The sequence below is a fragment of the Periophthalmus magnuspinnatus genome, chromosome 6 (genome assembly GCF_009829125.3).
Source record: "Periophthalmus magnuspinnatus isolate fPerMag1 chromosome 6, fPerMag1.2.pri, whole genome shotgun sequence".
Classification (NCBI taxonomy): Eukaryota; Metazoa; Chordata; class Actinopteri; order Gobiiformes; family Gobiidae; genus Periophthalmus; species Periophthalmus magnuspinnatus.
This window is the reverse complement of record NC_047131.1, coordinates 31,051,756-31,071,991: the sequence shown is the minus strand read 5'-3', so window position 1 is coordinate 31,071,991 and position 20,236 is coordinate 31,051,756. Positions and strand designations below refer to the sequence as shown.

General features: G+C 41.0%; 1 protein-coding gene across 4 annotated transcripts in view; it reads right to left on the bottom strand.

The window, feature by feature from the left end:
- The window catches only part of mob2a (MOB kinase activator 2a), a 92,441-nt gene that overhangs the window by 23,681 nt on the left and 48,524 nt on the right, over window positions 1–20,236 (bottom strand). Inside the window, exon 1 of one of the 4 annotated variants that reach the window (XM_033967664.2) lies at window positions 1,334–1,544. The exons of the other annotated variants lie outside the window; for them this stretch is intronic. Within the exon in view, the coding sequence (XP_033823555.1) occupies window positions 1,334–1,446 (113 nt within the window). The 5' untranslated portion in view covers window positions 1,447–1,544. Of the gene's footprint in view, window positions 1–1,333; window positions 1,545–20,236 lie in introns of those variants that run through there. 4 annotated transcript variants of the gene reach the window in all.

Sequence of the window (20,236 nt, the reverse complement as noted above, 5' to 3'; positions counted from 1 at the left end):
TCTCATCATGAAAGGTTTTTATAGTGACTCACAAATTGGCAATAAATAAACTGTTTTCTACTTCGATGAACTGAGGCGTAGTGTTTCCAATTATAAAAGTCTAACTATGCATCCTTGTTAGATCGGATGAATGGCTTCCCTTCATTTAAAGCCGAGTTATCCCGTGTAAAAACATTCCCGCCTCTATGGCAAACAAAGATGAGGAGCTGCGGTGAATTTCATAGCTCCATAAAACGCCACCAGCTTGTCACAACTCGCTAAAACTTGGGCCCAAGACACAACGCTGGACAAAAATGCTGCGAGTACTACTACAGTGGGTACTTTTCCTACGCAGGGACAATAGGGGTGTGTAGCTGTGCCTCTGGGCTGCTGCTGCTCACAAGACACCTGTCCTACAAGTTAAAAGGTAAAAGGAAACTTCAACAAAGGCACAAATAGCAGAGTCACAGTCAGTCTGGCCCCTGGAGGGACACACATGTTCATTTACTGTCAGTCTCTCTGCACATGACAAAGTTGAACATTTGAACTCTCAAATGTAAACCAGGTTAAGTTTATTTACAACTGCAGCGGCACGTTTTAAAATTGATTTACCCCGAGGTCTGGGAAGTGACTGAAGCCCTTGTTTATGAGAGAAACACTGTACTGACACTTCTGCTAAATGGGTCAAACATCCTTAAAGTCTTGCGTGGACTGGGTCATGCCACTTTGGATTGATGCGTTGATGCAGAAACGTTCAAAATATGTCAGAATGATTAACAAATATGTTTAAAATACAAACACAGAAGTATCTTTGTCAGAGTAGATAATGGCAAGAGGCAAGAGTCATGTTTAAACCAGAAGCACAGGAGAATTGCGCATGGAAAAAAAATGAAATTATTTAGTTTTATAAAGTTGGTCTAGAGGCAGAAGGCTATTTTAGGCTCAAAAACAAACGCTGAAGTTTCGCTCTGGAGCAATTTAAAGTTGGCAACTACTTTCCCAGCGTGCCAATTTGCATCTTTACACTCGCCAAACTGGTATTACGCACGAACGACTATAGTTTAATGCGTCGTAAATGCAACAAACAGACTCAGAATCGTGTGAAATAGAGAGGCATACGTGCAGTTTTAAACCAATTCACCTTGCCACGCAGCTATATTCATAGTTTCCAAGTAGTTGGATGAATTCTGACGCAGTATAGTCGATGCGTAAAGTTAGAAATCGATTACGCACGTCCAACTAATCATGCGCCCCGTGCGTAAAAGTGGAAATATACTGGGAAAACCGGCAGCAACGGGCACGTACAGCCGTCTACTTACAAAAGAACACACCAGACATGAGAATAAAGCTTTACCTTAGTACTTTTCCAACAGCTTGCAGCACCATTTTGCAACTTAGTCTATTCGGGTTTCTCTGTGAGTGCATTTCCGTCTTATCTCCAGAAAAAGAGCAATAATCTCCGACCATCGCTTAAATCACGAAGAAGTCACGTCAAAAAAACCTCCACCTCCGACTGATCACGAAGGTGTCTGACCCATCCACCTCCACATTGGACTCTCTGGAAGTCTGCGTCAGCGCACGGGGAAGAAAAACTTGTGGAGCGTGTACCCAAACCCCGCCCCCGTGCGTCTTTCCACCAATGAGAAGAAGGGGGAGCGCGGACAAGGCGTGCTCACATGACGCCAAGGTAATTATAATGTAAAAACAGGTGGGCAGTAAGTCAAGTTAATAGTGGAATTTAGTGTTTTATAATAGTTTTGCATGGTTAGGTCTCACACAGTGGCCTTTCGAGAAGAATGGGCATATGGTAGCCTACATTTGTAACACATTTCTGGCACAGACACTAATCCTATTGCCTTTCTAAACTCTTTAAGCTTGATTTATGGTAGGGGCTTGCCTCTGCACAACACTGAAACATGCTTGTAATGATTTTAACAATACAAAACTCGCAGCGGTGTGAGAAATCATGAACCCCGAGGAGCCGTGCACGCCGAGAATGTGCGGCCGCATTCCTCCTTTTGATTCTGAACTTCACCTGGACTGTGAAAGGCGGGCGCGAGTCAGGCGTGTTTGAACATGACTCGGTGGAAGCAGAGGAACCAGTAAGAGAATCAAACGGAGCCTGTTGGATAACCGCAGGTTTATTGGGTCAAAAAGCGAGCTCATATCCCTGCGTAGATGTGTGGAGTTCTTCTTTGGCAAATCCTTCCAAAGCTCCGTCAATTATACCTTTTAAAGCGTATACTTAACTTACACTGAACTCTGAATATGAACAATCGTAAAACTATCATCTGACACCCTTCCTCCCTTTAATTAAGCCTGTCGACACAGTCCGCTTCTCTTCCTTTAGTCTTTTTCGCACGTTTCCGTCTGTGGTGACCTCTTGCTCTCTTCTTGTCATCTTTAGGTCTTCATAGAACTTTATTTCTCCGACCCAGACCCGACGGAATGAGTGGTGTTGGGACGGGCCGTTTGTAGCTGTATGTTCAGATATAATCGGAGAGGGTCTGGTAAACATACGTGATAATGCGTGAGACCATAGACGAGATGAAAGAGACATGTTAGTGCTGTTAGACTAGGATACTCGTTTGCTTTTCTTGTTTTTCTGTTTGTATTGTATTAAAAAAGACAGTTTAAGTGCCGTCTTTGGTTTCCCCTGTATAAATAAAGATGTAAAGTATGTAATTTATATGCGTCACAGTTACGTCTGTCACGATAAAAACAAAATTTGAAGTACAATATATTGCTTAAGAAAATATAGACGTTAAATGATAATATTGGATCTACTTTACGCACTGACACAAAGCAGTATAATCCGAGTAAACATCATTAAAATGCAAAATAAACATGACTACTTAGGCCTGATAAACACGATATCGACTTTTCTTTTAATATATTTGAGATGGAACAATTATTTTTGGAGGTACATATTTATCACGGCACTTTTTCTTAGTATTAGTCGGGATCTTTTTGTTATTTTTTCTGTTCTAAGGTTAGATTTGAGCTGTGGAGAGTTGAATAAATCACTTTTATGACTCATTACAGACGCAAACTACCAAAGTGTTTTATTCTGTTGTGTTTGTTTATTCCTGTTTTAGTTTTTTAACCATATCGCACATTTAGAAGAAGAGTATTTTGGGGATAAATCTACTTTGAGGTTATTGTGTCAGTGGCATAAATCGTCTATATTTTCTTCAGTAATATAAAGTAAATTTGTTATCGTGACAGTCCTACCGCTATTGCAAATTATTGAGCCCCAAAATCTATCGTTCCAGCTTTTATAAACCGAACGATGCGTCGATATAATCATCATCGTGGTTTTCAATGTGAGTTTGTTTTTTGGCTCTCACACCGTTTACTCTCGTGATCCAGCGAAACATGAAGGCAATTTAAAGGAACAGGCTCTATCTGTCGACTCCCTCGCTCTGCGGCTTCATCACGCCGGCCCCTCGGTCTCACCAGATGTGGGTGGAGCTAAGGTCAAGGGGGAAGAAGAAGAGGGGGCCCTGCTTGAAGTTCTGAGGAGCAGTAAAGAGCGGACGGCGGCCAACTTTTCCCTGAGTGTTAAATATAACACAGGGGACAGAAAAGAGACGGGCGGAGGGAGGAGGGGCTGCGCTGAACGGCTCTGATGCATAAATGAGCTGAGAATTGTGGGTCCCGGGACGGAGGAGGGGGCAATAGAAACCCATCACAGGTGACCGGCTTTGAATGGGATTAATTTGCATGGAAAGTGAAATCAAATAAATATATCATTGGTTTTAACGCAGTGGGGTCCAAACGTTTTTCACCGAGGGCCACAAACCGGTGTCGATACAGGGAGACATTGTGCGTTTAATAAGACCTGGAAGATTATTTTTAGGTCCGTGTCACAGTGAAATGTGATGTTATTCAGGTTATAGAAGTTTGGAGTCAAAAATACTTCCTGATCAATTGGGTCAGTTTAGGACGGGGCACGAGGGCCGAGAAAAATTGGTCTGAGTGCCGCATTTGGCCCATGAGCCGTAGTTTGGACAGTCCTGGTTTAATGTCTGTGTAATCCTTGAATCGTCCAGGTCTGATCCATAGAAAAACCCCGGACAAATCGTTGTAGGAGTGCAGACGTTTCGCTGCTCAGAACTGAAAAATCTGCGAAACGTTCACTCCTACAACGATTGGTCCAGTTAACAGATTAAACTTCGGCTTTTACCATTGGTTTAATACAATTTTATGTTAATTTTGAGGTAATTTAACACAGATTGTGAAAGCGACTAGCCCCAAAAATGTCATGGAAATACCGTGTGCTTGAAAAGTTCCATTAAAATCTCGCCTACAGGACTCCGGATGGCGGGGATCCATTGAAAGTCACTGGAGCTTGGCCCGGATATGCCGCCTCACAGCTCGACTAGAACAAGTACTTTAATGAATCAGAGCGGAGAGTTAAGCTAATTGCGCTGGGTTTTGTTCCACTGAAAGATGGTATCACTTCTGGTTAACAGGTGAAAACGGACGGTGCCAGGACGTTTCACGAGACCCGTCAAAGAGTGAAAGTTACGCAACAACGTGGATCAAAATCAACTGCCACATTCCCAACGCTGCGAAGATAAGACGTAGTAACATCGAACCGCGTCCACGCAAACCAAACCAGGTGTTTTTCCGAGCAACGCGATTCCCCCGCCTCGACAGTCAGACATGTCACCTGCGCATTAGCTCACTCTAACAGACTCGTGTAAATTCAGATGATTTATTTGTCATAGAGGTGAGGCATACTTAGGATTTTAAGATTACGTAACATCCGAGGAGACGTAATCTGAACGGTTAAGACTCGAGTTAAGAATTAAAAGTGACAAATCTCGCTTGTTTATGACTTAGCGGGAAAGTCAAGACTGGTCGGGAAACGGGTCGCTCGATGTGAAGCGGATAATGGAGTACAGACGAGTGAAGTCACGGCTTTGTTTGCGCGATTGACGTGATGTATGTGATGTAACAAAAGCCCCGATGTGATCAAAGTGTCTGAGGTTAGAATGGAACAAAAAAGGACACTATAATTAGAACTGAATGTGGAAAAGAATGGCCAAATATTTATCCAAGAAGTCCAAGTTTTATTAGCTTCAGAGATGATCGTGGAAACGTGAGATTGGAGACGGGTGGGTGTACGAGTTTGACTTTGCTGGCCCGACAGGTTGGGTCTGAATTCCACCGATTTGAGACAAAGACAACAAAAACCCCAGGACACTACACATGAGTCACCGACCGCAGCGCACACAGCATCGTCTCGGTCCGTCGTCTACTCAAAAAAAAAAACGCTCCAGCCAATCACGGAGAAGACAAGAAGGATTCACAGTTTGGTTGACCAGTGCCGTTCAGATGGACACGTGAAAACTGAAAAGTCAACGCTGTAAGTCGTGCGGGGGCTTTGGGGGCGAGCGTGTTTAGGTAAGGTCTTAGTCTGTAAAAACACCGCACTGTGAAGGTCTGTAGAAGTTTCTATAGACCTGGGGGAGACTGGTCAGAGTGAACCCAGTGACCGCTCCCACAACTTTGTCTATGTTGAAGATTATTCAGTGTTTTCTGCTTTTCTTGAATTAAAATATAAAAAAAAAAAAAAAGATTCAAACGGTGAATTTAACACTTACACTTAACGCACATTTCACAAATTTGTTCCAAAATGAGTGGGAAGAAGAAAACTTTAAAATCCCACCAATATCTTCCATTAGGACATAAATTAAATGCTTTGTTTAAACTTTCTATTTATACATTTATTCCTGAAATACATGACCATTTGCACAGACAGTGGCTCCCTCTTTTCTGCATCACTTGAAGAAAAACTAAAACTAAAACACAACTCTGCCCAAACCAGTCCATCTTTCACACAATCAGGGAATAATTTAGCTCCATAAAATGCTTATTTATGAAAGAAAAATACAGCAATACGTCATTATAATAGTGGACAATACTCATCTTATTCCAGAAATTGTCGTAAACGCCGCCATCGTCATTCGTGTTGTATTATTTCGTTGATTTTCAGGATTACTAAACCGTCTTAAAACCTTCCAGAGAATCGGTGCGGTGTTGACTTGTTTCTCACATGAACATAGAGCGTTTTACTCAAATTAACCTACTTTATATCATATTTTAGAGGCAAAACTTTTCCCAAATTCTGCATTGAAATAAATTTGCGGTTTTGTCGCATTTACAGCAAAAGTGGGCGGTGCCGAATAAGGTTCAACACTTCTGATAATTATTTGATCATACTTTTGCAATCCATCAGAAATAGTAGTTATATTTTATACATTATACTTTTGCTGTCATTGTAGAACTCTTTTTTTTTTTTTTAAACTACAGCAGCGACGCACACTCAGAACTACAGTTACCTTACACAACTAAGATTTCTCAAGAGGTGTAACTCACTCAACTCGCGTTCGTCCTTTTTTGTTTAAGCAGAAGAGATGGAAAAGAGATAATTTTCCACTTACGCACATCATTTTATCTGCAAAGATCCTGTGGTATGAGATCTTGTCCCATCCCCAGTCAGAAATGTAACAAATATGTGTCTGTTTGTCTATGTCCTGTTCACCTTTTGTGCTCTGTCAAATAAAAAAGTACAGAAATAGTACTGCTGTTTGCCCTTGTTTGAAGGTTACACTGCAAGTTTCAGTTCTTTTTAATGATCTGCTTTTACGGTTGTTTTATTATGTCTAGATAATGGGTCATAACTGTACGAAATAACACTCAGCACAAGCAAAAAAACACAACTCAAACTTCGTGGACACTGTTCTTTCGCTGGACAAAGCGCTTCCAGCACTGAGGGTCACTAAAGACGTCAGCTGTAGCGTTCTAGGGTCAGGGTTTTCCTTTATTTATGGCCCAGTTTTCTTCGTGTTGACTCCCGACTTCTTCATAACAGTGAATTCCTGAACGGGACGGGCTGCGTGCTGGGACATGCCACTGCCATCTCTGCTTAAACAAAGAAAGGCCCGAGAAACAGAGCCAAGAGTTGAACCAGGAAGAGGTCAAATGCAAAGGATCGCATTTCACTATCAGTTTGAACTTGAGTTAAAGTGAGAATTCTGAGCGTAAATCCATAAATCGGGCAGGTTTGGATTTGGCAACAGCTTTTGAATTGTCATTAAAGAAAGGTCGATATTGGCCGTGTTGTAACTGGTCTGTTCCTGAAGAAATGACGAGCTTTAGTAACACCGGAGATGAGAAATACCAGAGTCATGTTCACGTAATTATAAATCAGCGCCACGGAGGCTACTCAAAGTCACAGAAAGTGTCCGGAATTAAATATTTTGAAAGGTTAGAGGGAACAGTTATGTAAAAATATTAATTGTTTTGAAAGAGGAGTGGTTGAAAAACTCGATACAGGAGGTTGTCGGAGCATGCCCTGTCCGCCCGCTGCACTCCCTCTGCATTCCACGGAACTGCAGAGTCGTTATCCGTCCCATAATTCATTACCTGGCCAGTGGAGCACCTGTCTGTCAGTAGAGAACAAAGTATATATACATACCTGACCCTTAAAGAAGACATACTGTGCTTGTGACTGCTATATTCTTGTTCTGTAAAGCACTTTGAATTACCTCGTGTGCGAATTGTGTTACAGTTACCATCGATCTTTGACAACCGTGGATCATTACGTTAAAATCTGCACATTTGAAAGCGCAATATTTATCCAAAACGACATTTGTTTGTTGAATCATTGATACGGGGACGTTTAATATCAGATCAGAGGAATGAGCCGCATCAAAACAGACGGGAAAGAGGGATTTTAGCCAATTTACTTCACAAAAATAGAGTACGCTAGATGCACTGGTGATACAATCGTAATTTAATAATCTGGTAACAAACACCTGCACCAGTTTTTAAAAGTTTTACGTTTATGCTTGTATTTTATTTTAAACAGGACGCCCATGGAAAAGAAAGCCGAAGTGTTCTCATTGGGTTTCCTCTGTATAAATAAAGATAAATAAAAACAAGTTCGGTGGCGTCCGTATCGCAAAACTACGGTGCCCAATTGGAGCAGACGTCATCGCAAACGCCATGAAAACGAAGAGCCGTGTAGCTGTCGGCGCATCCTACGAATAGCTGCAAATCACACGAGCGAGCAGACGATTTATTTATTGTTTTAATCACCAAAATGATGACGCAAACACAGCATCGTTGATTGTTCTTCTACGTCACAGTGGGCGTGTACAGGTGGAGGTGAAAACGGGGGTTGATCTGCAAAATGGCGTCTTGAAAATAAACCATTAAAAGATTCTTCAAACATGCATGAATCACTCCAAAAAAACAACTTCCAGGCGGTAAACGAGAAGGAGAAACAGCTACAACATGGTTAAAAGCTCTGAAAAGTCCATTTCTGCTTTAAGCCCTGCACAGAGGCTCCTTATTCAAAAAGGTCGGCATATTTTGAGAAACAGCAGCCTAAAGGTCAAGGTGGAGGGAGGGGGGTCAGGTGAGCGAGACGACCCCTGACCTGAGATGCCGGTTACAGTTGCTCTCCATGTCAGAACAATGACACTTTGTCTCTTTTACCGCGATAATGAGACGTTTTGTGCGGCTCATAGTTCTACGCCGGTCACAAGGGAAGGGAAATTAATCATGTGATACTGTCAAATAGAAGAGAAAAGACACGGTGAGAAATGGACTCCGCTTCAAGGTAAAAAAGATGAATGAAACAGAGGAACTTTACACGGCAATGTGAAGGGGCATGTGGGTCTTTTCTGTGTTAAATGGTTGTACGTTATGAAAACTACAAGTGTTTTATCTCCTACAGAAGTGTTTTGATACCAACTTAAAACAGATTATAAGAAACACGCTGTAAAAACTAGAAATCTGCAGCATTTTGCAATTAAAATGTAATTTGCAATGGTAATATTTTTATAGTTAAAGGTCCTATATGACACAAAATTGACTCTTGTGTGGTTTAAGTCATGTTTTAAAGCTGGTACCTCCTCAAAAACACACTTTATTATTAGTTTGTCAACATCTCCAAAGCTCAAAATGCTCTGTTCCACCTTGTGATGTCATGAAGAGGTAGTTTTCAAAGTAACACCATGACCTTTTACACTTTCTTCAGTAGAGAATGGTAATTCCAGAGCTGAAATTATCCAAATGATTCTAGTGAAGGTGTTTATGGAGTTTAGTCACTTCCTGTATTACCAAATGACATCACAAGGTGGAGTTTTTTTATTTTTGAGAGAAGAACTCAGCTTAAATATGCAGGATTTATGTGTTAAACGTGCGTGAATGAAACAAAACACAACTCCAGGTCTGTTTTTGAGGAGGAAACGACATTATAAAGATCAGAAAATAGCCTAATATTGGCCCTTTAACCTTGAAACGCAGCAGCTTTATCAGTTTTTTTCCCATATCTTGCACAAAACAGAGCACAGAGCAGTGAGTTTCAGAAAGCAGAACAATTACACACACATCACAATCATAAGTATGTGAAATCATTACCTAAATATGCTGAGATGGTGTGTAATAACCACATGTATGTAAGTTTGTGCTCAGTCTTAGGAAACAAATGCTTCCTCAAGGCTGCGCTCCCTCCCTGAACCGTATCAGGCCCAAGAAAGGACAAGAATGCAGCTTTTTCCTGAGAAGGGGTCTCATAACCTTGGCAGAGAACTTTGGACACATGCTGATTTGGCAGAACGGTGTTTATGCTCGACAGATAACAGTCTGAACATATCTGAAGAATCCCAAAACGTTACCTGGAGATTAGAGGAGCGGCAAAAGACCAGGGAGCAGATGGTACATGGGCTGAAATCTGCCAGAGCGGTGCATTCCTGTTTTAAGCACAGACAGAGCTTAATGTGTGAGAGTAACAGTGCCACCTGCTGGAGAGACGCGGTCAAACAAGAGGAGAGGAGAGATGGATCTACTGTTTTGACACAGTTTGAGCGTCAAAAGTCAAATCAAACAAATCCAAAACGCAATGTTAAGGTAATGTTTCTATATCAGACATAATTTAAACACTTACGACGAAGATGTACGACTAAAACGAGGCTCAGGGGCAAAACTAGTGATTGGAGGATGATCCAAAACCATTTTTTCTCCAAAGGAATGTTGTCATATCGCCTGAAATCACTCAAAAACGAATCAAATCCACAAAAATCGCACAAAACTTTGCAACTGCTATGGAAACAATCAAATGACAACAAAAAAACAAGTATTTTTGGCAATAAAAATGTGTATAATTTAATAAATAACAAGACCAAGCAGGTGACTGACCCTCTACATCAAACTTTAAAGCTGTGATGATTATGACAAATTCTGTGTCAAAAGTTTATCCTCAATGGGTCAAAACGAACGCCCTTTATCTGCTCGATGGCCAAACCTCAACCAAATCTGTACATTTTCCACATAAAAAACGTTCTTCTGCAAAGGAATCTATCATTAAATTGACTTTAAAGATCAGCAAATAGATAGAAATAGCCTCCTTTTCCATCTCCTGACAGTCTTTGCAACAAAAAATTAAATTATTGTTCAACTCTCCGAGGGTTATGGTCCCATTTTGCGCTTTCCTGAGCTAAAACAAAGCGATGCCCAGATCACACAGACATGGAAAATAACCATCACTCCCTGTTTAATACTGAAATGTAATTACAATATTAAGTCCAGCTCTTGCCGTATTACTCTGGAACAGTTACAATAGTGAAGTTACACAACATCTCAGCCTCACAATGCTCTTCATTCAACTTTTCCACTGCAGGTTTTGTGCCGGGGCGTGGATGCTCTCTCACATGTGAAGAACTTCCATTTTATAGATGCCAGTATCCTTTAAACGGCTGTAAAACTTAATAAGCTTCTTTCCACTACTATTATGGTTGTGTAATATTAACATTCAAACGTTTGGGTAAAAATAGACGAGGGGCAACAGTGATGTTTTGTTCCAAACTGGGAGAGGTGAGGTTTGGGACCTGCTGACGCAAAAGAGAGGTGCAAAAGGGGAGCGGGAGGGGGGGAGATGTGGTCAAATATAAGTGCGTGTTTGCTCAGAGGCACAAGGGGCAGTCTGTGCGCGGGGTTTACAGATGTGAGGGGAGGGGCTTGACAGACGAGAACCGACGTCATGGAATAGCGGGATCGAGTCAAAGAAGAAGGCTCAGGTGTTTGCACAGGAGCTGCTGCGGGTTCAGTATAAGCACAGGACGAACAGAGCGGTATTCAGACCGACGACGAGATGTTTCATGGTAAAAAAAGAAGCTAATGAAGGGCCAACGCAATCCAGAAGGTCCAAAAGTTTACACTGAGCAGAATAAAGCCAGTTGTCTACAGTTATTAGTTATTATTGCATATATATTTACAATTTGAGCAGCTGTTTCTGATCAGTTAATGAGAACACTGGTCCCTCGTTTATCGCGGGGGTCACGTTCTAAAAATAACCCACAATAGATGAAATCCGCTTTATTTTTTACATTATTCTCTATGTTTTTGCTGTAAAACCCCTCACCACACACTTTATACACTTTTCTCACACAGGCGTTAACATTTTCTCACATTTCTCTCTCGTTTAAACTCTCTCAAAGTTCAAACCTTCGTAGGCGTCTTTGTCGGTGCAGAACGTTTCATCGACATTGTGGGTTTTGTCGGGGAGAAAACAAATGGCAAACGTACAGCACTTCAGAGTCACACTGCGATCCAACGTTTATGTAAATTTGTCTGAACACATTCTGTACTGGACAGGAGACACGGCACGGAGGAGACTGATGGACAATGGTCTACAGTCCAACAGCCAATCAGGACGCACGACACAATGGTCTACAGTCCAACAGCCAATCAGGACACACAACACAATGCACGCTCATATGATGTAAAAAAAAGCATGTCAAATTACACAAAAAAAAAAAAATCAGCGAAACAGCGAGAACTGCCACGAAAAACAGAGAGCACAGGGAGAACAAGCAAACTCAGATATACACACAGAAAAGCCACAGAATCGAACGTACGACCTTCTAGCTGCGAGGCGAGAGCGCGAACCGTTGCAACACCGCACCTACGCTGCTCTATCCACGTGCGCTTGAACCGGGAATCTTCTGGTTGTGGGATAAATGACGCACAAAAGTGATAAAAAGTTGAAATAATCTGTTAATCACGGTGCGGAGAACTTGCACTTGCACGGAACAACGTCTTTATCTTTGTCTATTAACGTCCTTAAAAAGGTTCTGTCACAATTAAACAAGTCCAGACAAGTTCAGAAATATTATCTCCAGATGCCTGCTCTGGGGACTTTTGGCGGGTCTTTAAATGAAACGACACAGAGATAACGAGCAGGGCGTGGGGGTCTGTGCAAACACTCTGGTTTTGGGCCTTGGAGGTTGTGCACGCCAGGTCCGATCCACCTCATTAACTCCTAAGTAAGACCGTTTATTTACACACTTCCTACTGAGGGGAACACACTGATCCTGTATCGAGTCAAAGATTTATCGAGTAAAATATGGAGAGTATGATCTTAATGAAAACTGGAAACAATAAAGTACTTACTCAAGAGAAATTTGAGAATGTTTTCTTCTACTTTGCAACTTTTTTTTTTATAGATTTCTGACTCTCTAACGTAAAGAGATAATGCAAAAAATATTATTCGATGACGTTCCCTGTTTGTTTCAGTTTTTTTTGGCTTTGTTTTATTTAATTTTATTTATTTATAACCTATTTTTTCCCATAAATCATGCATCGATTACATAATACCACAAATATAATGAGATAATACAAAGATATTATTCGATGATGTTCCCTGTTGGTTTGGCTTTGTTTTATTTTATTTATTTATAACCATTGTTTTCCCATAAATCATGCATCGATTACACAACACGGCTTAAAGCGAAAAAAAAAAATCTATATGAAGAGTAGAGTATGTACCTTATATGTCTGAACGGAGTGACAGCAGCTAATTAGCGACAAGTCACACTTCATTTACGCCGACGCCGTTTGACAAATAACCGTGACAATGAGATTTGGAGAATGCTGAGAATCTTATGTTATAAAAGAAGCAGGCGTGACAAAGTTAAGGTTTGATTTCAAAGTCAAAACGCATTAGTTTTGTTGCAGGAATAATGATTTAACGTCAGATAAAGATCAGCGCAGCGTCTTAAGAATTCAAATGAGTCTGGTTTAGGTTTGTTACATAACGAGGCTGCGCGATTCGAGAAAAAAAAAAATCCAAGCGATAGACGTTTTAATAATAGGGTTGTGTTCAAAGTTCACATCTTAAAACACGTCCAGAAGAATTGACAAAAAGACTGAAATATGAGCTGACAAATGGATTTCAGAACATGTTTGCACAGATCAAAACTAATCTACAGGTTTGGCAGTTTTTTTCTTGATGCAAAATAAGACGGGACATTTTGTTTGTGGAGGAAATGACGGTCGTTTGCTAATTATGTCCATTCAATTTCGATTTGATTTGCGATTAATCTCGCAGGGCTATTACATAACGGCCCCTGTGCGTTCCCCGAGCCAGCGACATGTAAACAATAACAGATGAAAGGGTTTGGGGGTCTTCGCTCCCAGGGGAAAAGCGCCATTTCCTGTAGAAGCAGACGGCGAGTTCAACACGGCTAGACTGTCTGGCATGTGGAGTGAACGAGAACGGGAACGCGGCGCTGGTGCGTTTGCTGTAAAGACGGGCAATGTGTTAGGTCCAGTATCGGGATCGGACGATGTTGAGACAGATTCTTCTATATCACGATCACGTCACGATTATCACGGCCAAAATAAGTGCGATTAACGATTATGTCACGATAATTAAAGCTGCAGACAGTTTAAAAATGTGAATAGGTTCCATATTTAAACAGCTGTTGAAGTAAAACAACAACGATTTAGAGGAGATCGTGTGGGAGAAGTCGTTTTTCTGCATATTCTGGTGACACGATGGCGATTATCTTTGTTGGCGCTTATCACGATTATGTTGTGATTGATTGATGGTTATTGTCGACCTTTTTTATCGCGAGAAACAATATCGATTGTCCCTTCCCTAGTATCGAGTTTAGAGATGATTCTTCGATTTAGATGAAAACGACAAGTCTGACAGCAACAGGTACAGACAGAGGAGCAACAGTTTTTCAATAAAAAGCGAACTAGAACCAAAGTCGATGGAGCCGGAAGCGTGTCGATGCTAACTTCCTGTTTTGAACGCGACAGCTAGCGAGTTAGCCAGGCCCATTTATATATACAGTCCCATTCTCTGTGTGCTCTTTTTGAACAGATTAAAGAGTCAAAATGGAAATAGAGTGTTTTTATGGCTGTATGCTACACAAACATGGAACAAATGATTTTATATCCCAGATAAATACATTTTGTTTTCATTTTTGTGTTATTTTAAGGCAGCAGTGTCAAACTCAATTTCACCGAGGGCCACATCAGCAAAATGGTTTGTCTCAAATTTGCAAAGATATAAAAAAAATATGCCTGTGTAACTGCGTAACCATAACATTTAAATTTACCTGGTCGGGGACCAAATAAAATTACATGGCGGGCCATTTGGCCCCCGGGCCTTGAGTTTGACACATTTGCTTTAAGGTAATTGTGGACCTGCTATGGGTTTTAAAAGCTCGATATCAGTACTGGCAAATATCTGTTATCGGCCTCAGCAGCAGGTCAGATAACAGAAATCCTCTCAGTCTTTAACACAGTTTAAGTTTGTACTGAAAACCACCTCTTCTCCCTGGCATTTAATACAAGCCAGACAGGATATCTTAGTGTTTTCTTGTTCTTTTCTTATGCATTAATCTTATCTGTACTGTGTATTTGGGGGATTTTGTTGAAGCACTTTGATCAGCTGAAGTTGTTGGCTCAAAAAACTCCATATCTGCCCATCCCTCGTTTATTGTTCCACGAGGACCAGCGCCCCCTTTGGTGTACGTCCCTCACTACGCACAAGAAACTGACCAAGTCCTGACCCGAAAGAATGAGAGGAAACGCTCTGAATATCGAGTGTGCTTTGGTCCAGAGCCCAAGGTTTGAAGTACAAGTTTAATTGTTTAAATAAGAGAATATTTGTATGAATTTTGTCAAAGGCGAGCTGATTAAAATGACTTGAAATACAATGACGTTTTATAAATATACAAAGTAGAAAGGCAGCTTGAAACATTAGATTATAACAATGCTAACTCAAGAAAACAAACTAGTCCTTCGCAAAAAACCCACTAGACGAGAAAAAGTGCAGCGTGAGAAGCAATAAAACGCACACACTCACACACAAGTAGACAAAAATCACACAGGTCTGTCAAAAGTATCGAGAATCAGACACAAATCCACACTAAAACTACTATTCAAACTACTAATCTGAGCAGGTATCGATATCAGTATCAAAGTCGCATTCACAGGACAGAAATGTACTTGTACTAAAGATCACTCTAAATGTATTCTAGGAAAGGTTGAAGTATAAGACATAGACTAGTATACAGTATACCCATGGACCACTGATTACAGGGATATAAGGACACATGGGAATTCAATTTAATGCAGCAAAAAACAGTCTCTTGTCTAAAAAAAGCGTGTTTTTATTATCGAGAATCGAGTTTATTCCTTTGATTTAACTTCAGCTTTTACTACGATATGTTAAAGTAGTTTTGTCATGATAGTAATATTTCAAACTCGTTTTTAATCCTATAAACTGGACAAAACGTAGGAGTCGTAGGAGTGAAGACGTTTCCCTGCTCATCCGACGCTTCTTCAGTTCAGAGTTAAACATATTGTGTAAATCCAGTGCGTTCAATACAGTGCAGTCACGACTCTGCATGGTTTATTTCCCATGTGCTTCCTTTGAAGATCAAATATTTATCTTGTGAATACTCAGCTGCCCTGACTAATCTCTGCTGACTCTATAGTGACGCAAATTCGGACTTCTCAGAAATGCTCATCAATAACTCGTCCTAACCTCGTTCTCCACAGATGCGACGCGACCACCGTTATTTCAGAGCACAGGACTAAACAATATACATCCAGACAAGGGAGGGGACTCTCGGCTCCTTTGTGGGATCCGAATCTTTTGGATCTGTTCTCTTCAAAGAGCGGTTCAAAAGATTGGCTCTTTTACTATTTATTTATTTGACAGAAGCCAGTGTGGAAACTCAATTTATCTCCAAACTAATCACAGAAAGAAATGACCACGATGTGTTTAAAACGGTTCAAACTGAGAACTGTGGGAGTGCGGTCTAAATTATGAAACTCTAAATAAAATGTTCTTTTAGAAAATGAAATCTGGTTCCAGCGGTTCACATTAAAGAAGAAGAAACGTCTCATCCATAACCTGTGTATATAAATGGACATCGCTAACCAGCTGCTAGCCGGCGTGAAACTAACAGGAAGTGACCATGGGTGCACTTCCGGCTCCATCGACTCCGGCTCCGATTCACTTTACATTGAAAAACTGTCCCCTCTCTCTGTAACTGCTGCTCAGACTCATTATTTTAGTCATAAAATGTTCGTACCAACCCTTTACAACAGGGGCGTCAAACACATTTTCACCGAGGGCCATCAGCAAAATGGCCGCCGTCAAAGGGCCAGATGTAAAATAAATGTAACTGTTAACTGTTTCTGTATTCATTACTTCTTCAAGTTACAAATATTACTTATGCGTTTGTATAGTAAAAATATGGCTATGTAACTGTGTGTCTCCTGATAAAATGACAATTCCAGACCATCAAGACCATTAATTTATCCTGTCAAGGGCCACATTTAGCCCGCGGGCCTTGAATTTGTCACATGCTCTACAAGATCCTGTTTTTTAAGTTTCGCTATCGTGTCCGTAAATCAAAATGCAAACAATAACAACAAATAAACCGAGCGCTTTCTTTCCCTAGCAACAGGTTTGATTGACAGCGTTGCTAAGTTGAAGGGGCTTTTACGTTCAAAAGCCTCGCTCTGGATTGGCTCTTTGGTCGCTATGATATTCGTGCTCGTCCCGAATTCGCCGCTATAACTGCTCTAGCGTGGATGAGCTTCATTTGACCGGAGCTTGGACGCCGTGGGTGACGTCACACTCGCTCAGTCCACTTTTTTACACAGTCTAAGGTCACATCACTAATCCAGACATGAACAGTGGAGTAAATCACCTCGTAATGACTCTAACAAGACGTTGCCATCGACTGTTTGTGTTGGAGACTGGAGTACCATTGTATGAGCTTGATTAATAGCTGGAGCGAGCCAAGTCGTGGGAAGTGGTCACGCCTTGTTTTTGGGCAAAAGATTAACAACCATCACTGTGGAAAACATGAGAGTAAATGTTCCCCGTTGGAGTAAGTGCGGCTCCGTTTAACACCTCATCAGCTTAAACGGATTTATGAGAGTCAAGTAGTGCACAATATGTTAGATTCTGAAAAAAAGGATTGCGATTCTTTGTTTTAGCGACTCTGGATCGATTCCAAATTCCCCAAAAATCGACTTTTCTCTCAACATTTACTCATTGGAAGTTGTTTTTGGAGAGATTGGTGCATATTTGAGCAATATTTAATCGCTTATTTTTCAAAATTTAACCCTTGTTTTACGGCGTCGTCAGAGGTCACCAGACTTATTTCTTTTATGAAGTTGTTTTAGTTGAACACCGCGATTTAAAACGTACAAATTATAACATACTGATCCACTGGCATCACAGATTATAACTAGACACAAGCTCAATGCGTCTGCTTTAAATTACGTTAATAACAGTGTTTCCACCACGGTAAAAAGTCCCTTAAATTCACCTGACATCGCCTCTGTGGGGTTTACGGTGTTTTTCTTCGTGCGTAAACCTGGAATAAGCCTGTGCACTGCGTTAAATGAGTTTAAAAACACATGTTGTGCCATAAGTTCATTAAAAACTGTTGTTATTGTTGTGTTTAAGTCATCGTTTGCCTCTGGGCTCTCTCCACCCTCCTGCACACCGGAGCGAGGGGTGGGGTGGATTTGGGGCGGGGTGGATTTACTTTGGTGTGGCGTTGTTGTTGTTAGCAGTGAGGTTAAGCTAATGCGCTAACTACAGACACAACTTGTCGGAGTTAAAAGGCCAGTAGAAAATATTTATGATTTTTATCTTTTAACGTATTTAAGTTTAATCTCTGCAGTGTGGAATTAACTGGATCTAGATAATGTTTCAATAAATCAATTTGTTTTATTGAACTAATAAAATAATAAATACAACTAAATACATTCCAGGTACGTTCAGATTCTTGCCTGAACTAAGAACAGTTTTATTTTGCGTGGATGTACAGATTAGATAAAGGATTGTGTCACAACAGGGAATTTGACATGTGTAAAAGAAATGTTATTTGTTTCTGTATCAAAAATAGCTTCAGAATTTAATTTGGAATCATTTCAGCCCCAAAAATCAAATCAAATCACCAAAGACTTAAAGATTCAAAGCCTTAAAATATTCACCTTATTTCAGAAGTTACCATAAGTGTCGCCATTGTCGTTCTAGTTGTATTATTTTGCATGAAGCTGCCGATTTTAACAATAAATAAGTTCTACAGAGACTAAAAAGCCGTTTAAAGCCTCCAGAGAAACGGTGCAGTGTTGACTTGTTCGTCACATGAAATCTGAACATTTTTACACAAATGAAGCTGCTTTTTATCAGTTTTAGAGGCAAAAATGCTTTCCAAATTCTCCAAACCGTGCTTTTCCAAAGAAAGCAAGGTTTGGTAGCATTTAGAGGTGAAAATGGGGGGGGTCCGAATAAGATCAATGTCGATTTGAGTCGAGTTGCTGCCGTTCTGAAATCGCAAAGGCTGAAATTAAGAAGAAAAACAAAACCACCATCTTTAGAAATACAGTATGTAGTAGTTTAGACCTACTTTTTAAACATACTGCAAGTCAAATCACCAATTGTCCTCTTGTTTTAGGAGTAAACTATGATGTTGTTAGATTGTTACATACTTTGTCCGCAGCTCATAAATGTAAAGGAAATAGAAAGCTGGGGAGGAGGCCTAGAGACAAGAAAAACAAACGCTATAGAAATTCCTGGACTGTCTGTTGATGTTATGTCCCAGTACAGAGCTGAGATGACACTGTACTTTTGTCTGCTGTGAAATGCACCGTGTTAATATGTTTTCTGAGTAAAAGTAATGTTCTGGTGACTCAACATATGTGTCGCTTTACAAAAAAGTAAACAGTGCCCCCTGCAGATGGTGTGTCAATGAATAAGAAGAGAGTGAGAGGAAGCAGCTGCCGCCAGTGTCGGGATGGGAAAATAACATGGACAGACCGGAGACACGGAGGTCAAATCAATACATGTCCTTGGAGCAGCGAGCCGAGGGGGGAGATAACAGGCCTTTCCACCGCCGCCGTACAAAGAGTGTTCAATACACGGCACTGATGAGCACATTATCATCCGCTCACAGTAGTTATAAGACGGTGGTCAATACGCTTCCAACAGTAACTGAGATAAGAGGCTTTTGTTAAACACACAGGGAGGCCAGAGTAAACAAGAGTCTGATTGGCTGAAGTAGAACCTCACCTGACAGTGTGAGAGTGCACCACCACCACCACCTCCACCTTATGACCTCAAACAGCAAACAGAGAAATCAGGAGAGAGTTAGGTTATTTAAGGATAAAGACCATTCAGCATCTGCACAACAGTGTAAGAACAGCACTGTGATGTCACTGTGGAACAAGCTGTGATCAGCAGAGCACCATAGACTGTAAGAGCACCAGCAGAGAGGAGCTGAGATCCAGAGGAGGAGCTGTGATCCAGAGGAGCTGAGATCCAGAGGAGCTGTGATCCAGAGGAGCTGAGATCCAGAGGAGGAGCTGTGATCCAGAGGAGCTGAGATCCAGAGGAGGAGCTGAGATCTACGTGTGTGAGTCAGAGCAAAGTGTGACGCAGGTGGGAACAGCTGCTGCACCAGGCATCAGCACATCTGCATGTGTTCACAGATTTCTACAGGCAACCTTCACTTTCTGTGACGTCTGCGTTCTATCCTTAGTAACAACATAATGTCGGATTGTTGATAATTGAAACAAATGAGAGGGCACAGCTGCCAAAGGCACCACTGCACCAAGGCAATTACTGCTATGCTGCATAAACACTACAAGAGTGTGATACTCTGTCTGACCAGCAGAGGAGGGAGTACAGCAGCCCAAATGTACTCAAGTAACTACTGCTACTTCAAGAGGATACTATCATAGAAATATAAAATAGTGGTCAAAGAAATATTGGTATTTGGATCATCATTATATTTCAGATCATTTCATATTGTCAACATAAGTCTTTTGTGACTTGTAGAGAAACAAATTTGTTTACTCTAGTAAGAGTACTGCTAGTGTAAAAGTACAGCGTCTGACTGAGTAC